At 36.9% G+C, this 22,062-nt stretch overlaps 3 protein-coding genes across 5 annotated transcripts; all 3 read right to left on the bottom strand.

The window, feature by feature from the left end:
* Nucleotides 1–2,559: 2,559 nt before the first annotated feature.
* LOC133298855 (aspartyl protease family protein At5g10770-like) lies at nt 2,560–4,510 on the bottom strand. 2 transcript variants are annotated; one of them, XM_061498232.1, is made up of 2 exons: nt 4,141–4,266; nt 2,560–3,982 (listed from the first exon to the last, which is right to left on the bottom strand). In XM_061498232.1, exons 1-2 carry the CDS (start codon nt 4,208–4,210, stop codon nt 2,658–2,660), a joined length of 1,395 nt encoding a protein of 464 aa, XP_061354216.1. In that variant the 5' UTR covers nt 4,211–4,266; the 3' UTR covers nt 2,560–2,657. The 2 variants fall into 2 exon arrangements, with proteins under 2 accessions (XP_061354216.1, XP_061354217.1); XM_061498233.1 differs by lacking the exon at nt 4,141–4,266 and adding an exon at nt 4,414–4,510 and having other exon boundaries at nt 2,561–3,982.
* Nucleotides 4,511–5,591: 1,081 nt separating this feature from the next.
* Nucleotides 5,592–8,727, bottom strand: LOC133298857 (uncharacterized). Of its 2 annotated transcripts, none has more exons than XM_061498234.1 (4): nt 8,402–8,727; nt 8,154–8,295; nt 7,911–8,081; nt 5,592–6,631 (listed from the first exon to the last, which is right to left on the bottom strand). In XM_061498234.1, the coding sequence occupies exons 1-4, from the start codon at nt 8,587–8,589 to the stop codon at nt 5,780–5,782; spliced, it is 1,353 nt and encodes a 450-aa protein (XP_061354218.1). In that variant the 5' UTR covers nt 8,590–8,727; the 3' UTR covers nt 5,592–5,779. The 2 variants fall into 2 exon arrangements, with proteins under 2 accessions (XP_061354218.1, XP_061354219.1); XM_061498235.1 differs by having other exon boundaries at nt 7,911–8,078.
* A 9,307-nt stretch (nt 8,728–18,034) lies between these two features.
* On the bottom strand, nt 18,035–21,252 carry LOC133298850 (protein ENDOSPERM DEFECTIVE 1-like). The gene is made up of 6 exons (XM_061498222.1): nt 20,158–21,252; nt 19,525–19,644; nt 19,028–19,144; nt 18,794–18,883; nt 18,246–18,353; nt 18,035–18,122 (listed from the first exon to the last, which is right to left on the bottom strand). The coding sequence occupies exons 1-6, from the start codon at nt 21,250–21,252 to the stop codon at nt 18,054–18,056; spliced, it is 1,599 nt and encodes a 532-aa protein (XP_061354206.1). The 3' UTR covers nt 18,035–18,053.
* Nucleotides 21,253–22,062: the final 810 nt, after the last annotated feature.

The following is a 22,062-nucleotide window of genomic DNA, read 5'->3' as shown; positions in this document are numbered from 1 at the left end:
TAATGGTCATGACCGAATTTTGTGGACAAGGACATCTGATGGGAGTTTTTCTGAAGTCCGCTTATATGGCCATATCCAGGGGTAACGAGGAATCTACCAATTTACCTTGGAATCGCGTTTGGCAGTGGCATGGACCTGAACGGATTCGTACGTTCCTTTGGCTGTTGTTAGGAGATAAAATTTTGACAAATGAAAGGCGTTGCAGACGGCACATGGCGGGTTCAGATATATGTCATCTGTGCAATTGTTTTACGGAAACTTCCTTACATGCGGTTAGAGATTGTATTGCAGCAAAAAAAGTGTGGGAGATTGCAGTTAAGCGAGAGGCTTGGGAGGATTTTTTCTCTCTTAATCTTCAGCAATGGGTGTTGTCCAATATCTCTGAGGATCGTAATTGGTCCAATTTGCCATCATGGCCTCTTCTGTTGGGTATCATTTCCTGTTTCATTTGGCAAGCTAGGAATAAGAAAAATTTTCAGGGATCTTCTGTTCGAATCAGCCTCTCTGCAAAAAGCAGGGGAAAGACTGCCTAGAGTATTCCCTTCCCCAGACACTCACGAAGTGGGTATTTGAACTGGGTCGGCCCTTCTGTTCCTGCTTATGGCACTTTTAGAGCTGCTATGGTCTATGGTGAAGATTTTTCTTGGTCAGAAAACACGCTTCGGGTTGCTGGTCTTGAGACTAACTCGAATAAAGAGAAATTAGTTTCTTGGGTTTTTCCTTCGGACCCTTGGGTTAAGCTCAATGTGGATGGGTCAAGTATGAATAATGGAGAAGCTTCTGCTTGTGGGGGTGTATTTAGGAATGCTAGTGGAAGGTGGCTTGTTGGCTTTTGTAAAAATCTTGGCTGTGGTAATGTTTTGTTAGCAGAACTTTGGGGTTGTCTCCTTGGGCTTGAGATTGCATGGAGGAAAGGTTTCCGTTTTGTCTGGCTTGAAGGTGATTCCTTAGTAGCCCAGTTTTTCATAAGAGAAGGGTGCAGCTCTCATCATCCAGCCTCTAACTTGGTCTTGCGCATAAGGAATATGCTGGATTGGAATTTGAGGGTTAGAATTTCCCATATTCATAGGGAAGGGAATGGGGTTGCCGATTGGATGGCCTCTTTTGCCTACTCCTTTGATTGGTCTTTACAAGAGTTTGACTCGCCTCCTTCTGGTTGTCGTGACAAACTTGAAAGGGACTATGTAGGAGTAGTTTGGTCTAGGAAGTGTTCCTAGTTTCTTTTTTTGTTTTTATGTTTCCTGTTTGCTTTTCAAAAAATATTTACTACCACTACCCCATCAAATGCATACATCAATTGTAGAAAAAATAAATTGGACAGCGGAGAATGTGACTGTGCGTATGGAAAAGACTTTGTTGAAAGAGATTTACCCACTTAATGTGATCTCCCACTTCGAAAGGATGAGTCTTCGACTGTCAGCCGAAGGATATATTGGGAAACCAAAAAAAAAAAACAGGAAAAAATTACTCTATCTTAATATGTAGAGAGACATCATATCATAAAATTTCATATTTTAAACGGGCAAATTCAATATTATTGGCTAAACTCCTTACTAGTTCATCCACGTGTTTAATGATTATGCTTTGTGCTTTGATTTGTTTGATTTTGAGAGACAAAATTATTTAAATTAAATTAATTATTGAAAATTAATTACTTTGATTTTAATGACTTCAAATAAAAACAAATTCAATCTTAATTGGATTTTCATCAAAAAAAATTTGTTAAATAAATATAAATGAAACTTTTTTTATCCTCAGTTTCCATTTTTTTTTCTTTTATCCTTTTCATGACTTAATCAACAATAAACTTGTTTAACAATCTTAAACAAAAATCACTGGCAATACATACGAATAACAATTCAGCATAAAAGTTTCGTCATAAAAACAGCAATAATTAAAATCTAATCAGTAATGAATATGTAAACTATAAAAAAACATATACATAACTATTTAAGTTTGATTGAGTTTTTTTTGCTTCCATTTAATAAATAAAAATAAAAACCAGACTAAATTGATAAGCTTTTACAAAAGGAAACTAAGCAAAACCAAATATAATTGGTCTTATTTGGTTTTTAGTTTTTGATCTAGTTATGAACTCCTATATTTTTAGAAGATGGAGTCAAATGTTGAGTGTCACCAATAATATTCATAATTATGAGCAGTTACTTGGTGGTTAAGTTGACAAAGATATAGCCTATGATCACTTTCATGTGTGATTATTATTAGTCTTTAAGCTTCTTTGGTGTTTGAAGTGGTAATGCCTAACAAATTTTACAAATTAAGGTGTATAGTTAATTTTTTTTTTTCTAATAATGCTTAGTTTGAAAATAATGATGGTTTTAAAACTAAATATATTCAGTTATTTAATCAATATTATCCTTAGTTTAGTCCATGCTTATCAAACTAGAAATTCATTTCTTTGAAAAAAGGGATTCTTAGTTATAATATAAAATTCATTGAAATATTAACTGTGTTTGTTTTTTGTTATGACATAATAATCTATATACCCACCTTAAAAAGGTAGAAAGAAGCTGCAAAGCAGTGTCAATTAAGCAGAGTAGCAGTCTATGGCCTTTATTATAATTTATATATTTGCAAACAACATTTGATAAAATTGTATCCAGAGCCAGCTTTGGTGAAGAAACAAGTGCTTGAAATCACTGGCAGCCACCAGCTGCAAATCCAATCTTGGAATTGGCAACATCATAAGCCACCTTAAATGTCTGTTGTTGATAATTCCCAATAATGGCAATGGGGTCAGTTCCAGAGCTAGCAGCAATGGCCAAACAAGTAATTCCCTTCTCAAGTTCTAGAAGGGTGTTATGAGCCTTAAGTGTTAGGTCAGCACCCCCATGAAATATCATCTGAATATCAGGCACTGCTGACATACCTTTGACACTACCCTTAAAACAAGTATCCAATATAGAAATTCCTGGGGCCTGTGCATACTTTTTGGACATGATGTTTACAAAAGCTGTTTTCAGTGCTGTATAAACAGGCATAGGTAGCCTTGTAATTACTGTACCAGAATCTATGATAGTAGGGACCCTGTAACTTGAGGCAGCCACTACCAGTGGCCTTCCTGCCACAGTAATAGCTGTTAAATCCAGAAAATATAAGGAGGGAATCTTTGGATTCTTAACCAAGGGAGTGAACTTGTATGATGATGATGGTGTCAATGATGAGCTTCCAATGGATAAGAAACCTTCCTTGGAAGAGTTAGGTGAAGAAAAAGATGTGGGAAGACAATAGGAGAAGGCATAGCCATATTTGCTGGATAATTGTGCAAGCATGGAGAGCTTGTCATGGGCTAGACCTATAATACCTGCAGCCCTTCCAAACAACCCTTGATTGTCCTGTCCACACCCATATACAAAACTTGATAGTGTCTCTGATGGAGTTAAGGTTAGCACATCTTGACTCAAATAACCAATTGAGAAAGAAGAATCACCATAACTTGCTTTGTACACACAAGAACGAGATACTCTTGAACAAGTGGGAGCATTGAGTGTGGAAACCTTGAGAGAGGAACACTGAGAGGATGAACATGGCAAGGCTTTGTAGGTCTTAGATGTGGAAGAATTGAATATAGGGTCAACCTGTTCATGGCAGAATATAATACAAGGATGGCACTGGAGCCAGGAGAGGGAGCTACCAGTGTCTACAATCATGCTGAAATACTTAGCAGGGGTCCCAAGTCCTATTTTCACATAGTAATTGCCTGACCCAATTGACAAACCTGATTTCAATGGTGTGCTCAAGAGTTTTGGTTCCCCCTCTTTATGGGAAGAGGTAGTAGTACCTGAATTGGTGACATCCACCTTGTAACCTAATCTGGAATGAAAATACCTCACACGCTCCTCATCTTTTGTGAACATGTCAAAGAATAAAAATGGCGTTGTGGATGTCAGAGAGGAGTCAAGACTTGTAACATGGTACAAATTGAGCTGCATGCCAGCTTGCTTGTGCCTTAAATCATTATCTGCAAAATGGACTTTTTGTAAGTTTAATGTACAGGCAATATATTCTTGTAAATTAAAATAAAAACTATACAAGAATGGAAACTAGATAGTTAATCTAAAGAGGAAGTTTTTGCTTCCATCAAGTTAAGAATTAGCTAGCAAGCTTTGAGATACATGCCTTCATATTCTGCAAGAGAAGATGCTATTGCAAGATGTGAAGAGAAAACTAGAAACCAAAAAAGGCTCATCTTGATTATGGGCGAGTTTCTCACTCTCCCCTCAGCAGATATATGTTATACTATGGTTCTACTTGTAGTTAAACCGACACTTTTCCGTACCAAATAGGCAACCGAAAAAAGAACATAAAAAATAATTTGTATTATGGGGCCAACGTGCAAACTAGTTTCTTTCATTATCTGCTTTACAGTGAATGCTTTAAATACCCTTCTACCTTTTTCATCCTTGACTGACCCAAGGAGCTCACATGACTCGTGAATTATGATGGAGCCAACTAGCTACATGGTCCACTGTGACACTCTTGTGTAATGATGTACCGTGATAGGCTATGGTTGTTACAACAACATCTTAAATATTGAGTACCTACACATCCTTTGGCAATAATAACATCATTAATCACATAATCCAAATATGCAAAAGTGAAGAGCGAAAAGAAAGAGTGACCATGTAAGCCACATATTAATTTATCAGTGTCTTTTCTGAAGCTGTAAGTTTGTAGCTTAATCAATGAATAAGGGAACATATGAACAGGCCATAAACGTGACCAACTTGTTCTGCTCTATTACTATGTAATAATGAACACTTGTTGGCATGAAAATGATATCAAGTAAATGCTTCATACCCTGTGTACAATCGGGGCAGCACAAGAAATATGATTTGACAATCACCAAATGGTGTGTCGAGAGGAAGTGCATTTGTCAAGTCCATTCACAACCACCCATTAATGAGAGAGAATGGGTAGGACTTGGCATGGTGATTTGGCTTTTGTCGCTTTCTCAGAACTGATGAAAGAGACATGCAACTATAAGATGCACCAGCCATACCATTAATCGTGGAGGAATCTTTGCATAGCTATCAGTGTCTAGATTAAGAGCAACAGTGCTTCCCATGATTGTAAACCTGCAACCTCATCTCTTTGCCTGAATAATGCATTCTGACCCATAGGGGCTTAAGTTTTTACGTGCTAACGGTGCTATTATTGGACTTTCTTCTTTAATTGAAGAGAAAACTAAACAGCATTTATTACATGAAGCGATAAATAATCTTATATCCAATGGGAACGCACGTTGAAGATGAGCCGGGTTAAAACCTGATGCTTTTAAGAGGAAAAATGAACTGAAATAACAGTTGAACAGCTATTCCTTTTTCTTTTGATTCCCTTTGTGTTAGTTTTAAGGATAACACCATTTAACATTGTTTTCTTTTCTTTTTACTTTGATTCCCCTTTGGGTTATTTTCTGTCTAATAAATAGTGATATCTTGCTTCACTCCGCTTGCATTGCCTAAACAGTTTTCCTCATTGCAATTCCTAAAGCAAATGTCGTATTCTTCGTCTTGATATCTAGAATTTAATGAAAACATGAATCAATTATAATATATACACGTATCGTACATGCATTAACCAAACAGAAATGAGCAGTATGAATGCTTGGAAAATTAGAATCACGAGGGATTATTTTCACATAATGATACACGGAAGGAATAAATGTTGGTACATGGAAAAAAGCACATGAAAGAGAGGTCTGGAGACAATTGAGATAATTAGAATGAGTGATCAAACCATCCAGCATCCAAGTTGATCACCGCCGAAATGCATTGCCTTCAGCTGCAGTTCTGCCTTGAGAATAATGTGTCCGACGACGGACACTCTCAGCTATGGAAGAGCTGCCCCCTTCAGCAGCACCATATACACTTTTTTGAGCAGCATCCAAGAAATTCTTGCCACCAGAATTACTGCTCTGGATTGCTTCCCGTGCATCAGTCTCCTCAGCCTTCTTTATACGTTTCCATCTCTGCTCTTCATGCAACTCAGCAGCAAGTTGCATCTGCCTAAGTTTAGCAGCTCGCTCTTCCTCTGAAAGCTTAGGAGCCACATTTCTCCGCTTATAGTGTGATCCATGTTCAAGTGAAGTAGTGGAAGATCCATTGAAGCTTGCTTCGGGTAAGCTCCCACTCCCCCTTTTAGGGACATCAAGTTTGGACTGACCTTCTGAAGCATATCTTTCTGACCTGGACTTGTTATAATTTCTGTCATCAGCATCTTCTTTATAGTCTTTGACATCTCTTTGCCTGTGGTGGTGCCTGGGTGACCTTTCTCTGTATTTTTTGTCTTCGTAGTGATTCCTCTTTTTTTCCCTTTCTCCTTCACCTGATTCATACTCTGAATGGTGCCTAGGTGACCTTTCTCTGTATTTTTTGTCTTCGTAGTGATTCCTCTTTTTTTTCCTTTCTCCTTCACCCGATTCATACTCTGAATCTGATCGAGCCTTGTGATACTTGTCAAAATCTTCATCAGCAGTCTTTCTTTTTCTCCTTTCAACAGTGTCATCTTCTGAATCTGACTGTTTTTTATGCTTTGATTTATTAGAACGGTGCTTTTTCCGCTTTTCCATTTTACTATGAGCTTTCTCATTGTGTTCCATTCCTTCGACCTGGCAATGTTAAAAGGCATTATTAGGACAGACCACATATTAGAAACAACATCAAACAAAAGGTTTTATGAAAGTAAACCATAACAATTGTTTTAGTCAATGTTAATGAAAGATTCTTTTAACGCAATCAATGAATCAAAGAAAATAAAATGAAAGGCCAGTGCGAGTACGTCAAAAGCAACACAACTTTATTTTCACAGAACTATATACCATATCTGACAAAAGCTGAAGTCACCATTAACAAGTGCAGTAGCCTCAATTGCACAGACACTCTTTAGATGGCTGCTACCGGCACAGGGTTACAGACAAAGGACAGTCCTAAACAGAAGCTGAAGTCACCACAGAGAAGGAGGGTGGGGAGAAGTTGCAGAAAGTGTGGGGTTTGAAAGAAGTTGTTGCTATAGTAACAGAACTTCGTATTGGTTGAGTCACAATGAGAGTGAGAGGCATGGGAAATTCCCGAGTAACAAGGTTTTAATTGGTCAGCAGTTTCTGCAATATGTTCACCAATGCATCCCCAGCACATCAGTGCACAGGGCCCCCACTAGCAAGTTCTAACAATTTATGAGTGCAGCTTAAAACATCAGCAGATTGAATTCATCTAAGCCAACATACTACATCTGGTTCACGTGAAGTATAACAATTACCAAAGTTATCAAATGCCGATTGCAGTGTGTCGTGGCCAACCCTAAAAAATGCTATAGTGCTATAGCGGGTTGCGGTTACGGAAATAGCGGAATAGAGATATGACATAATTAATGACAAAAAGAAACATTTTTAAACGTAGAGATAGCAGAAGTGACAGAGAGAGACACAGATAGACTAAAAGCCCTTAAATATTTTCCGTTACACATTTAAATTTAGGACAAAAATTGACATTTTGCCTTATGACAGAAATATGGCCATGATGATAGCAATGGCCACTATTGCGTTCCGGTGCAGATCGGTTTCTTGCGAGAGGCACCACAACGCCCATACAGCGCGGCTCGCGGCGCTATTGCAGCGCAATCAACTACTATTACAATTACCCAAACCAACAAAGGTCAACAAAGGAATCACAAATATCTTCCCATATAAGGTAAACTGTATCTATCTACGCATGAATTCCAGCTTAATGACCGAATAAGAAATTCATATCTTGTATTGTAACAATTTATCAATCCAAAATACAGATAGAATACAGTTCCCAAATCCCAACTAGTTCTAGTATAATTTCATAGAGTATTTTTCAAACTCTTTGACAACTCATTTCACAATCCAAAATGAAAGAAAGGCTTACTGATTTTCTGATCATAGCCATCTTGACAGGGTTGTTTTTGATCTTTGCAAGTGCTTCCTGCTCGCGTTGGCGAATCATGAGCAAGGGGTCAGAATGGAGCTTCCTCCAAGCATCATTGGCAGATTGAGGCTTGTCCTCGAATAAAGCTCCAGGCACACTTGCCCCCTCCTGCTGCACAATCACTCAATCATAAATCAATTCACACAAAAAAAAATGCTATAAAAAAAGGGGAAAAATTCCAACCTTAGAAGCAGAAGCAGAGGAGGAAGGTGCATCTGTTGATTCGGATTTGGGAAACCCTTCAAGAGACTTGAATCCTTCTGAATTGGAAGACTTTCCAACGGACAACCCCGAATCGTACAAAAACTCCAGCCTCTCCTGGTGACTGCAATCAAAATCAAACCAAGTTAAACCCTAACCCTAACCCTAACCCTAACAAACAAACAAACAAACGAAATATTAAATAGGGGAATAGGGTTTGGAGAAATTACGGAACGAGGCCAGCTTTCTCTTGAAGAATACGAAACTCGGAGCGTTCACGCTCCTCATGGATCTGTTTGCGAAGCTCCTCAAGCTTCTTCTGCTCGGCTTCGTGCTTCTGCTCCGCTTTCCACACGTTCTCTATGTTCCTTAGGCTTCCCGTGTGCCATCCCTTCTTGTTCAAAAACTTCAGTGCCATTTTCTCTCTCTCTCTCTCTCTCGAATTAAGGAATGAGCAAACCTAATACAACAGACTTCCGATTCGTAAACAAAACGAGAATCGACGAACGAATCTCTCTCTCAGGCTATTCGTCTGAAGTTTTGTCTTTCACCCCCCAACTTTCCTTGCTTTAATCTCGTGTTTTATTCAAGGGTAATAATACTTTTCAAAAATTATTATCTCCTGTCCAATCAATAAATACAGGAGAGAAAAAGAATAAGAGGTGAGCCAAAAAAATTCTGATTGGACCATTTGAAAAAAGAAAAAAAAAAGAAAAGAAAGAAGGATATATTTATCACAAAAAAAATTTATCACCTTTACAACTAACCTAATCACCGTTTATTTTCGTCAATCTAACGGTTATAATTTTTTGAAAATTATTGGGTCGCATTAATTAATTAATTATTAATTCTCATTAAATCTAATAAATTATAATTGCTAGATTGACGAAAATCAACGGTGATTAGGTTGATTGTAAATGTAATAAACTTTTTTTATGGTAAATATATCATGTTCCTTGGAAAAAATGTACACCCAAATATTCTAGTATTTTTTTATATAACATGAAAAAAATATTATTTTTTATTTAATATAATGTACATGGAATCGTAATAATACTGAGATAAATTAATAATGATAAAAGAAAAAGAAAGAATTATAAAATCATCACCTCACCGTTGATTTATTTTTAAATTACTATGAATTTATGAGATAACGACCACAATGTCACGTTTTTTTTTTTTTACTATGTCACGCGTTCAAAATAATTTTTCAAGAGTGTCACGTGACCAAACGTGGTATAGCTCATAGCAAGTTTGATTTGCCCACGTGTGTGATTAACAGTGCACACACGTTTGGTGGGTGATTAACGGCTTTTTGACCACTATAGCCTTTTTTTAATAATTAGTTACCAAATTGACCCTATTTATAAATTATTTCAAAAATTTAACCTCTTCAGAAAACATAACACCAATCTGCCCCTGTTTGACCGTTGACCATGAAGCCTACCCGGGTACACCCCTACCTACCCGGGTAAATTTTAAAATTTTTTACCTACCCGAGTACACCCCTACCTACCCGGGTAAATTTTAAAATTTTTTACCTACCCGGGTACACCCCTCCTTACCCGGGTATATTTCTTGAATCTGAAAAATGTTTGAATTATTTACCCGGGTAGAGAGGGGTGTACCCGGGTAAATAATCATAACTCAAGCTTTTCTCTTCTTGCTTTTCTTCTTTGTTTCTGGTTTCTTTTTCAAACCTTGCAGAGTCATTTTAAGAATGGTCAATTTCTGAGCATCTGAGGCAACCCTCTCCAACATCTTCCTCTTGCCATCTTCAGTTGTCTCTTTTACAGTTTTCCACAACTCAAGCTTGTCAACGCCCAATTCCTTCACCTCTAATTCTGAACATTTTTTTGAATTGCCTGACTGGTGACATGTAATAGCATCCTTTGTTGGAGCAGAACCTTGATTATTTGCTTCACTAATCTCAGGCATATGATCTAGTGGAATATCTTTCATCAATAACCTGTTTTCAGATTTTGTTCTCCATGCGTTAGTCCTTCAATTTAGAGATTTCCATTTGCTGTTCACACAAAGAAGATGGGCGCACACAACCAGTTTATGATTATTTACCCGGGTACACCCCTCCCTACCCGGGTAAATAATTCAAATATTTTCCAGATTCAAGAAATATACCTGGGTAGGGAGGGGTGTACCCGGGTAGGTAAAAAAATTTAAAATTTACCAGGGTAGGTAGGGGTGTACCCGGGCAGGCTTCATGGTCAACGGTCAAACAGGGACAGATTGGTGTTATATTTTCTGGAGAGGTTAAATTTTTGAAATAGTTTATAAATAGGGTCAATTTGATAATTAATTATTAAAAAAAGACTATAGTGGTCAAAAACCCGTGATTAACATGTGTCCCTTTTCACTCAGAGCAGGCTAACCGTACATAATATAGACTCGTTTGATGGACAATATATGATGAAAATAGGATATGACATGGGACTCATAAATCTATATCATGTCCTGTGTTTGATGAACACCTGATTAGCAATCTGATAAGATTATGTAGGAAGAGAAAGAAGAAAGAAAAAATAAAATATAATGTAATAAATACAAATATATTGGGTAGCGTGGAGATATATTGGGTATTCAATATTGGTATCCTATCCTGTTAAATCTTAATCCAGCTTTCTTCATAGGATAAGAAATCATGTATTGGATAAGATAAAATGAGACAATAAGATAAGCTAATCATATCCTATTGATCCACCAAACAAGAGATAAAAGTAAAATATAATAAGTTATTCTATCTTATTTACTTTATCAGGTGCTCCAAACAGATCCTATATGTGCTATGTCTCTTAATATATTTGGTGGGTGATTGAAGGACATAGCATGTATGGTCTCACATGTAGGGAAATCAAACGTGCTAAGGGCGGTAACAAGTCTGGCCGAGCACTCTGGCAATTAGGAAAATAATTTCTGAAAACATGACAGTACGATTTTTGTCCCTGATTCTTTCCCACCACGTCATGTTAAATAAAATATGAAAAAATCTATTTCTCTAAAATTTAGAAATTATCAAGGTTTATGTACCAAATTAAGAATATAAAAATAATATTGAAGTAATTTATCTATATTTTCTAATGGCAAAGAGAAGCTTAAGCTTCTATTTATGTAAATTTCAGTTTACTTTATTTGTTTTTTTTTTATGTGGATAGTTAAAGTTAGATTTTTTTTTTAATATAAAGCAAATCTTTTAACTCGAGTATGTAGGGGCTGAGACTCGATTCTTGTTCACACTTGAGTCCTGACATTGGTGATAATAATGTCTTTGAAAATATTCCGATCAAATAAAAAGTTAACAAATACTAATTCATTTTTGAACCATTGAGCTAAGTGGGATTATTATATTTGTTTTATTTCTCTCTCTATTTTTATGTACAGTTTATTTAACCTAAGGTAGTGTTTTGTCGGGGAAAAGTTAAAATTTTGCTGGCTAAGTGCATGTGGGAATTTGATTAAACCACATTTGGTTGAAGATTTTTGGTAAATTTGCCCATCAATGCAGTTTGCCTTGCAATTCAGGAAGAAGTGTAAAAATCGGATTTTGGCACTGTTGAAGAAGCCGTCTGAACAGGTGGAATTGGGTTGAAAAATCGAATAAGTGAAAAAGGGGATGAAAGACATGACACATATATCGTCTTTTGCATTATTTTTTCCATCACAATTTTATTTTCAACCAAACACATATTAGGATATTTAACCCAATTTTCCTAGTAATATATTGCGCTATCAAACAAGTTTTTTTACACTTTTCTACCAAACTAACTTTCCAACGTCTTTCCTAGTAAAGACAACTACCCACTTTAAAAAAATTTCTCCCCAACCAAACACTACCTAAGTATTTAATCAGCCTTGTTAAAATTATGAAGGAGTAAAGACCCAAATTGGTCCCTGACAAAAAACGCGGTGGACAAAATAGTCCCTAAGAAAAATAAACTCAAAAAAAAGTCCCCAACAATGTCAAATAGGTCCCACGTTAGTCCTTCTGTCAAATGAAAATTGACGGAGTGAGTGACAGCGTTGATGTGTCACGTTAAGTGACATGCGGTTGCCCACGTGGAGTGCTTGGACGACGTCGTTTGGGTAAGCTCAGCCACTTGAACACAAAGTTGTCTTTTATCCAAGAAACGTCGTCGTTTAGGGTTTAGGGTTCAACTAAAACCAGAAAGCATGGCATCGAATCGAAGGTCCAACGCATGAATTTGGGGAAAATTGATTGACGGTTTAGGAAAAATGATTGACGGTTTAGGGAAGGTGGGTGTATACTGTTCGATTTAGGGTTGAACTTTGTGTTTATGCCATGATTATGTCTTCTGGAAGGGGGAGCTCAGGTAGTTCGTTTGGGTCCAGAAGTGGAAGAAGGAGAGCTGCTCCATGGTGTAAATGTGGGAGGCACAGTGTTGTTTACACCTCCAAGACACCTAGAAACCCTAATAGATCATTTTTTGGGTGCCCCAACTTCAAGGTGAGGTTGATTTTTTCATGCGCTATTTTTGGTATTTCAATCTTATGAACTGTATATTTGAATTTTGCTTAGGAAAAGAAGCCGTACTGTAACTTTTTTACATGGGTGGATGATGCTACATCTGATACCATGGAGCTGGAAGATTGGACAATTAACAAGTTGGAGTTGAATGTAGCTGAAATGTAGTTCAAGTTGAACTTTTTGGACATGAAGCTCAATGATGAACTGCAACTGGAGGTGAATGACCACAAAAAGAAGATTAATGAGCACTGTATAAAGATTGAAGACATAGCAATGAAGATGCAGGCAGACTTTGAACGGGTTGAGAAGGAAAAGATGCATGTGTGTAGGTGTGCTAGGGTGTTTGCTGGATCCATTATCATTGTCTTTGTAATATGTTTATATCTTTGTAGTAGGGTGGAGTGAAATGTTCATTTTTAATCTGTAATATGTATGCTTCTCTGTAATGGAAAGACCACTGTTGGGATGTAATGAGATGTTGATTGTTCTTAAAATGGTTAATGTCCTTGAACTTGATTGTTCTTAAAGCACAACCTGCTAAGTATTAAGTCATCTGGAAATGGCAATTAAAATGGTCAAAAGACTGTATGAGCAGTAACAACAAGGATTGAGGGAATTATACAAAAAAGGGGAATGAGCTTTTGTGGTAACAGCTTTTTGTGGAATTGGTCTTACTGTCATGTTTTGCAGGGACTAATTTGGACCCCGATGAATTTGTTAGGGACCTATTTGACCTAGTGTAAAATATTACAGGGACTAAAATGGTCCTCGACCAAAATTGTTGGGGACTTGTAAGGTATAAAAGGGACCAATTTGCCAAGCAATTTGGTAATGACCTCAAAATTCAGGTATGTTTACACATGACCCCAAAATGACACAGCATACAAAATATAAGCACGACAAGCAATTGCCAAAGAGATGGTAATGACAAAAACCAGATATAGTATTGTTTGACAGTATTGAATACAATCATGACAGTGAATACATATTGCAACCAAACTGACATAATCTTCCATTCATTTCACATTAATGACAGCAATGAAAAATAGTAATAACATAAGAGATTTAGTAATCCAAAAAACATATTTCATTGATATCATGTCTGTGTACTTACAATTGACACTGACATATTAAACATATTCCTTTCATTCCACATCAACGACAGCAATTCCAAACTAGTAATGACATAAGAGATTCATCTTCCCAATAACCAGAGTGTTCATACTTAATATGTCCATAACCAGAGGCATACAAAAAAAGCCATTGGTGAATAATTTAAACAGGGCCAAAACCAAAGTAAACCAAAAAACTTGGCTAATTACAATTCCAAGCTAATGGCCTAATAACAAAAAAAATGCCTACTAAGACATTCGAACTGGCCTAATGTCAGTGATTACAATTCATGTTCAGTTATGTGGGGCTGGACTAGGTGGCCTGAATCCTGGTGTAGTCACGAAGCTCATGAATCTGGCTCTGGTGCCACTGCTAGCTGCAGCTGCTGTCTCACTGGTCACTGCCTAGCAGGATTGCATGGTGGTGGGCTGCTGGCTCTTGGTTCAGCTGCATTTGGTGCATGCTGGCTGCTTGTCTCTGGTGGAGGGCCCTGACTCATGCTGATGAGGATCTCTTCAACTGACCTTGACTGGCCAACTTCAACATTAACCGGTTTAGTTTTTTTCTTTGATCCACCAGCAGGTCCCTTACATGTCTTGGCATAATAACCAGTCTGACCACACTTGGGGCATTGAACTGTGTAAGTCTTCTTAAGCTTCTTGTTGGTCTTCATAAGCTCTTCAGTTGGATCCTTCTTGCGATGCTTTTTTGGACGTCCAATAGGCCTTTTCAAGCGTGGAGGAAGTGGTTTTGGGGAATCACAAGTTGGCCAATATTGTTGGGAATTGACTGGGTTCAGAGTGTGTTCATAAGTGGCATGCAAAGCATCCACTGTTAGCCATTGGTGAACATGATTTTCCACAGGTTCATTCTTGTGTGCAATGACAGCAATGGCATGTTCACAAGGCAATCCAGTCAGCTGCCACACATTACAACTGCAAGTTTGCTGAGTTAAATTCACCCCAACACGTTGACCCTTTCCAGAAACTTCATACAGATCTTAGACCAAGTTTCCAGTCCATGTTGGTGTCCAAGAATTGCTTGCAACCTTCAACTGGTCCAGCCTCTTCTGCTGTGCATGTGCTATCTTACCCCTAAAGGTTTGTAGAATCCTCTTGTGTGCTGCCATCCTTCGCATTATGTAGCACCTCAATTCCTCACACAATGTCATTATAGGTTTGTCCCTGTAATTGACAATCTTTGCATTCCACACCTCAGCCATATTATTCGTGATGTTGTCACATTTAGGCCAGTGACTGTAATAGGCTTTAACCCATGCTGAAGGGTGTATATTGTCAAGATACTTCCAAGCTGGTTCGTTTAGAGTCTTCAGCCTTTGCATGACCTTCTCAAATTGGGGAACAGTGGTGCATCTAGCATATTCCCACACAATCTGTCTTGTCTCTTTATCCTTCCACTGCTTGATGAAGTTCTTCCATACATGTTGTACACAGAACCTGTGGTGTGAACCTGGCATAATTTCCTTCAAGGCTGGGACAAGTCCCTGTATGTGAAAGACAAAAAAAACATTAAAATATAATATCTAATCAGCATGATTAACAGGAGCATTTGTAATGGGAAATGACAGTGCTGGTGTTATAAGTGGCCATTTGAAAAAATTGTTGCAGGGACCAATTTGACCCCCGATAAAGTTGTCAGGGACTGAAATCAGAAATTTTGTTAAAAATCAAGGACTGAAATGGTCTTCGTAAACATTTGTGGGGGACCTGTCAAGGTTATCAAACAACATTACACAAGGCAAACATAACACACTTACCATACCATTTCATAAACTAGAAGCTGTATAACATTGGCAGCAAAAGAGATGAAAATATCCTAACCAATCCAGAATGGAAATAACTTCAGCTTGCATTATTCAATAAGATCATTAACATCAGTAACTTGACTATGACAAAATATTCATTAACTTCAGCTTGCATTATTCAATACAATTTGGATCATCAATGACAGCAGCCAGAGCAAACAGAACAAACTTGGCAATCCAAAATATTCATTAACATCACCACACAGAATATCACAAGGACAGATTCATCAACAACAGAACTATGTCAAAATATTCATTAACAACCAAAATACAATTAAGTATACAATTAACAATGAAGTAAATCTTACCTTTTGTTGATCCGAAATGAAGTTCCAACCAAATACTGCATGATCCCCTAAATCTTCCTGTAATAATGTCAGAAACCACTTCCAATTATCTTTGGTCTCACTATCAACCACAGCAAATGCAATGACATAGAATTGCTTGTTTGCATCTTCACCAACAGCACTCAATAACTGACCTCCATAATAGCCCTTCAATTAAGGGCCTGCATCCAGCTTTGAAGCCCTTCTTACAAGCATCAAGGCATATGTACATTCTGTCAAAGATTGGCAATGCTTGTGGAATAGGAACTGGGGTGACTTGCAATTTGCAACTGGAGCCAGGGTTGCTCCTCAACAGTTCAGCCAAATATTCTCTTAATCTTCCATATTGCTCCTTCTCACAACCTTCAATGGTCCCCTTTGTTTTTTTCAAAGCCTTACTTACTTTCTTCATATCCAAATGCACATTTTAACACAATACAAAGCAATAAAAAAAACAAAATTTTTTATGGATCCAGACATGCATGCAGACATGGGGTTTTTAAATGTTTTTAAATGGGTCAACCATGGCAGGGACCACACCACCCGATTGTCATTTTTTTAAAAGCAAAACCCTATATGGAAACATGGACCACAAAGTTCCACTTCGTGCAGACAAAAACAAGCATTAAACAAAGGGGAACAACATGGGGACCACAAACATTAAACAAAGGATGACAAACATCAATACAAAAATGTTTCAACTTATAAATACTCATACCTTTTTCAACAGAATGCCCAGCCTCACAAAGTATCCAAATATGGCTCTTCTTTCTTCCACTGGTTCCCTTCGATTCTGGAAAAAAGTTGGCAATATTCTAAACGCAAGCACCAGGGTTTAATGGACGGTCTTCTTCCTTCCTGCTCAACGATGAAGTGTCGATGTTAGAAGAGGGGGAAATGGAAAAAGGGTCCAACGGTTAGGTGAGGGGCAAAATTGGGTTTTAGAAAAAAAAGGTTGTCCAAGTGGCTTTGGTTACCCAAACGACGTCGTCCAAGCACTCCACGTGGGCAACCGCATGTCACTTAACGTGACACATCAGCGCCGTCACTCACTCCGTCAATTTTCATTTGACAGAAGGACTAACGTGGGATCTGTTTGACATTGTTGGGGACTTTTTTTTGAGTTTATTTTTCTTAAGGACTATTTTGTCCACCGCGTTTTTTGTCAGGGACCAATTTGGGTCTTTACTCAAACTTAAAGGAGTGTATTAGATTAAGATTTTAAAATATATTTTTGAGATAAAAAAATTCGACAAATTTCAATAGATTCATATGAACAATATGGATTTACAAGATTTTTTTACAATCAAAATTTGATAAGATTAATAAGATTAGAAAGGATAATATGAATTTACAAGATTTTTTTTAGAAAGATTATATGATTTTTTAAGAAAAATTCAGATTATATAGAGTTGAGAAGTAAATTGAACCAATTGAAAAGGTAAGTAGATTGTAACACTTTTATTATCAATCAAACATCCAAAATGTAAGACACAATTCAGTATTTTAATTAAACAATGGTATTTCAGTTGCCGCTAGGAAACTGAGCAGGTGGAGGTAAAAATATTTATTTGATCCTTTTCAGACTAGTTGCAAAATGATAAACCGATTGAAATATCTCAAAAAAAAAGAAAAAAAGAAAAAGAAGAAGAGTATTTTACAATATTGGTCCAGTTGTTTTAAATTTCCATACATCATGTGTCATGAATATATTTTTACCTGTATGAGAAAATACTCACAAGCACTAAAGTTCAAAAGAAAAGTTTTATTACCATTCCATTCATTCAAGGACAAAGTGTCCTATTACTTTTATTGACATCCAGTGAGTGAGACAGGAGAGACATGGTGACTTGGCTGATCTACCAGAATATAATATAATACAAGACTTGTGAAAAACTTTATGAGACAGCAACTCAAACCAAATTTGCACATTATGATCAATCATGATCCTCTACAACCCCTTCTCTCCACACTAATGGAAAAAGAATGTGAAAGAAATGAATCCGCAGGTCCTGCACTTTTGATGCTCCCTTGTCAACTATGAACATCATCAGATATGTGTGGTATCCACAGGTGTTCTTGCAATTGAATTATCAGTTGCCTGTTATTCTGTATTTTTATTCTTTCTTCTTATGGCAAATTGAATGCAGTTGGATTAGCTGGCCCCTTAAGCTGCACTCTTCCACCTGAAAAATTAGAGCAGCTTCAAGATATTATAAACTGCTGGAGATAAACAGTACGCTACATATGACTGAAGAATTCAGCCTTTATCTTACAATGAAGATGGAAAGATTGTGTGCTAGACAAACCTGTGACTTGTATGTCTTTGACAATAAATCTCCACATTCTCCAATAAGAGCTCTTTCTCCACCAACAACTTTGGCTAATTCTGAAATAGAAATATCTGTTTCTTCCGCCTGAGTTTGACAAATTTTTATTAGTGCAATACCTAAAAGTGTATATTTCCACACATTATTTATGCACAATCTAATTGGATGTCTTAATGCGTTTCTTCACCTGAATTTGTTATATAAACTCATCTTTTGACACTACTGGCTACATAACAATGTCAAGACACTGACTGAATGAGAAACACAATAGGGGGAGGAAGCAGGACTAAGGATGATTTATATAACCAAACAATTTTAATCCAATTCAAGTTCAGATAACCTTAAGATCACAGCATACCCTTGAATACCAAACTAAGGATGATTTATATAAGCAAACAATTTTAATCTAATTCAAGTTCATATAACCTTAAGATCACAGCATACCCTTGAATACCAAACTGATGGTTTGAAGAAAAATAAGTGCATTTCCAAACAATTGAATTGATCCATTCTTTCATTTGTCTCACCTTTGGCATGAATCTTTGGATATTGGAAATAATTGTTTCCATCATCTTCAATCCTGAATTCAGTGTCTCCCCCACCTCTCTTACATCAACCTGTGCCATAATACATTTTTGTGAAGTACAACTTGCAGACAATGCCAATGAATAGGCATAACAGAAAGAAAATAAACATAATTCACTTGTCTAGATTATTAATCAACAGACAATCAGACATGAGAAGAGGATTAATAATCATACCCGAACATTCCCACCAATTGGAAGTTGCACTGAGGCATTCAACAATGCCTGAATTGCTTCGGTAATGGAAACTGAATAATCTTCTTCCAAAGCAGACCACTCATCCAGATATGGAATCTGTAATTATATCCAATTAAATATTCAAATTACTGGAACAGATATTACTGTCCGTATACAAATAAGAAGATAATTGATAAACCATACTTCAAGAAAGAAAGGCTCCTTACTAAAATTGACTAAATACCATCACTAGGGAAGATTTAATTAGTTAGGATAGCAAAAGGAACCGGCATCCTCTTAATTGCACTTCAAGATATATTAATTGCATGAGGTGGTGGTTATGTTGAAATAAATAGGATATAGACTTGATTATTGATACCACAACAATTCAACAAGCAATAATAATTTTTTTACACTATCACAAACAGGAAACGTTGCTCTGTGCTCAACTTGACTGCAAAAATATAAAAAGCATTCAAAACTTTTGGTGGCCTTACTTGAGCTTCAAGAATTGTTGACAGAATCTTAGATCTCCGCAAAAGCTCCAGCTCAATGCGTTTCCGCTTCACAGAATCGCGCATTTCTGATATTCTCATTGCATGAGAATATAGTGCTTTCTGCAAGGATTAAGAAGAAGAAAAACAAAGAGTAACAAGAAGAGCTGAAGGTGATTAAATTGTACAAGATAGTCCAAGATTTTAAGCTACATCAGAACCAACTGAAATACTGAGAAGATGTAAATGTGCGCTAGAGTTCTGAATAGTTAAAGAGCAATAATACTTACACATGAACGAAAGTTTTGTAAAAGCCATATCAACTTTATTGGAGTATAATTTGAAATAAACTAGATACTATGACCAATAAATGAAGATATGATAGTCAGTTTGCACTCAAAAGTCAAAATAAACCATTGATATAGAACTGTTCTAATCTGTGGATCACTAGAGAATTCTCCTTCTTGCTCATGATTAAACAACCTTCCCTAAATTCCTCTTATTCTATCTATTAAGAGATTTATAAGTACATAACTAGCTTCCTAACCAGATAATTGTGATTTTCTTCTGTACTATACATATATGTGTAATTTGTTGCACTACATATTTTCTTATTGATTTTCTGTTGTGACTGACCTCGCTTTCTTTTTGCTGAGCTTTCATAGCAGACTCAGCTTTTGCATTGGCATATCTCCATTGAAGATAACGATTATAGAGCAATCTGAGGGAATGCACATCTTCCTGATGACTAGATCCTTTCTTCCCTTTCCTTATATCCACAGCAGGTTTTGCACACTGAGGAGGAACTGGTGGCAAACTAAGGCCTCCTCCTCCTCCTAACTTGACATGATTCGATTGATTTCCAAACTGCTTGGAGAAAGAAGAAGGTTGCTGCTTCTCAGTCCCTTTTATGGAATGAACAAGCAAGTGCTCACAACCCGAAGATGGCAAACTAATAGAACGATAGAAAGGTGAAGAACCATGGAATTTCAAGTCCCCACTATTCCCAATTTTTTCAGCCACTGATCTAGTGGACACATTAGGCATCAACATATCTCTATCTCTATCTCTATCTCTATCTCTATCTCCCTCTGAACACAATTCAGGAAGTGACTGTATGCTGCAATTCACACTAGAATTATCAATGGAGCAAATTGAATCACCATTGGCCTTGGCTTGATTTGACATGCCACTGGCTTGTAACAGTTTTGAAGCAGCTGAGGAATTTCCATTGCTAATGATAGACCTGTGATGTGTGAGCCTGTATCTTGAAGACACACTAGTTGTGGGAGTGGGAGTGTCAGGCCTAGAAGAAGCACAAGGTGTAGCATTGTTATTATTATTACCAATTCCAATTCTTCCAGAACATGACTTTGAAGGGTGAGGGTGAGGTTGAGGGTGAGGCACATGTTCCAATCCGTTATTCTCCTTGAAAAGCTTCACTGCTCTCTGTTTCCTCTGAGAAATGGAATACCCAATTGGGAATGGGGTTTCTGAATTCTCATCGGTGGAGTTGGAATCCGCTTCCTGCCGCTGACGCCGGGAAACTGAGGGTGACATGAATCTGGAACTGACCTCCCTGACCCTTGGCCGGCGGTGATTAGAAGGTGGCGGCGGCGGAGGCGGCGGAGCTGCTGAAACATCGTCCGTTGAGGAATTGGGGTTTTCTGAAACTCTGAGGTGCCTGTGTTGTTCTTGCATAGTGGCAGCACAAACTTGCAATTGCACCATTCAGAAACCCCCCAATTGGATAAAGCGAAGAAATTTGGGAAGGAAGGAATGATGGGTGAATCCAAAACGAAGGTTTTGAGTGACAGAGAATAATGGAAGAAGAGGTTCGGTTCGGTGCTGTGTTGGAAGGAAAAGAAAAACTAGCCGTTGGAGTTTATTGGGGTAACGTTGCCAACGGTTCTAATTTCAAAATAAACAAACGGGGTTTTATTTATTTAATTTTTAGTTCTTTTATTTTTTTAGTACAATTTAATTTTTAGTCTTTCTTGCTTAGCTTTGGAGATTCTGTCTATTAAATTACGTAACCAATTAATGATACACACAATATCATTTCATAATGAATAATTATAAAAATTTGTTCATGGAATAATTTGTCTATTATTAATTCATTTAGTCTACCAAACTTATATAAATAGAATTTCAATAAGTTTTTCTCTTTGTCAAAGTGTCTGGTTATATTTGGAACGTGGCATTGATGTGTCTGAAAAATATTTAAGTATACTTAGTGTGAGACAATATCACAAAACATATATCACTCATCAAAATATTATTTAATATTATTTCACATCTTTTTTTTTTGGTAAACTATTATTTAATATTATTTAAAAAAATAATATTTCACATCTAAATATTATTTAATATTTAATATTATTTCACATCTACACACACGCATATTCTAATAATAATTATCATTAAAAAATTATAGGTAATAGTTATAAAAAGTAATTATAACCCAAATAATATTTAATGGTACAATGTGCTTGACAATTTCTCCAACTTCCAATCCTGTAGCAGTAATTTTTGTCCATG

The sequence above is a fragment of the Gastrolobium bilobum genome, unplaced genomic scaffold, assembly GCF_033153095.1.
Source record: "Gastrolobium bilobum isolate Gb01-03AN ecotype WA unplaced genomic scaffold, APGP_CSIRO_Gbil_v1 utg16812, whole genome shotgun sequence".
In the NCBI taxonomy this organism is placed as follows: domain Eukaryota; kingdom Viridiplantae; phylum Streptophyta; class Magnoliopsida; order Fabales; family Fabaceae; genus Gastrolobium; species Gastrolobium bilobum.
The sequence above is the reverse complement of the archived record's forward strand: the minus strand, read 5'-3'. Positions and strand labels throughout refer to the sequence as shown.

What these genes read in the sequence shown, in the direction of transcription:
- LOC133298850 (XM_061498222.1), bottom strand. Translation starts at nt 21,252, where the DNA reads ATGGTGCAATTGCAAGTTTGTGCTGCCACTATGCAAGAACAACACAGG. An exon ending in CAACAATTCTTGAAGCTCAA is followed by an intron (nt 19,145 to 19,524) that starts GTAAGGCCACCA and finishes ATATAATTACAG; the next exon opens with ATTCCATATCTGGATGAGTG. An exon ending in CAATTGGTGGGAATGTTCGG is followed by an intron (nt 18,884 to 19,027) that starts GTATGATTATTA and finishes ATTATGGCACAG; the next exon opens with GTTGATGTAAGAGAGGTGGG.
- LOC133298857 (XM_061498234.1), bottom strand. Translation starts at nt 8,589, where the DNA reads ATGGCACTGAAGTTTTTGAACAAGAAGGGATGGCACACGGGAAGCCTA. An exon ending in GAGAAAGCTGGCCTCGTTCC is followed by an intron (nt 8,296 to 8,401) that starts GTAATTTCTCCA and finishes TTTTGATTGCAG; the next exon opens with TCACCAGGAGAGGCTGGAGT. An exon ending in TGGCTATGATCAGAAAATCA is followed by an intron (nt 6,632 to 7,910) that starts GTAAGCCTTTCT and finishes TAACATTGCCAG; the next exon opens with GTCGAAGGAATGGAACACAA.
- LOC133298855 (XM_061498232.1), bottom strand. Translation starts at nt 4,210, where the DNA reads ATGAGCCTTTTTTGGTTTCTAGTTTTCTCTTCACATCTTGCAATAGCA. An exon ending in TTCTCTTGCAGAATATGAAG is followed by an intron (nt 3,983 to 4,140) that starts GCATGTATCTCA and finishes TCCATTTTGCAG; the next exon opens with ATAATGATTTAAGGCACAAG.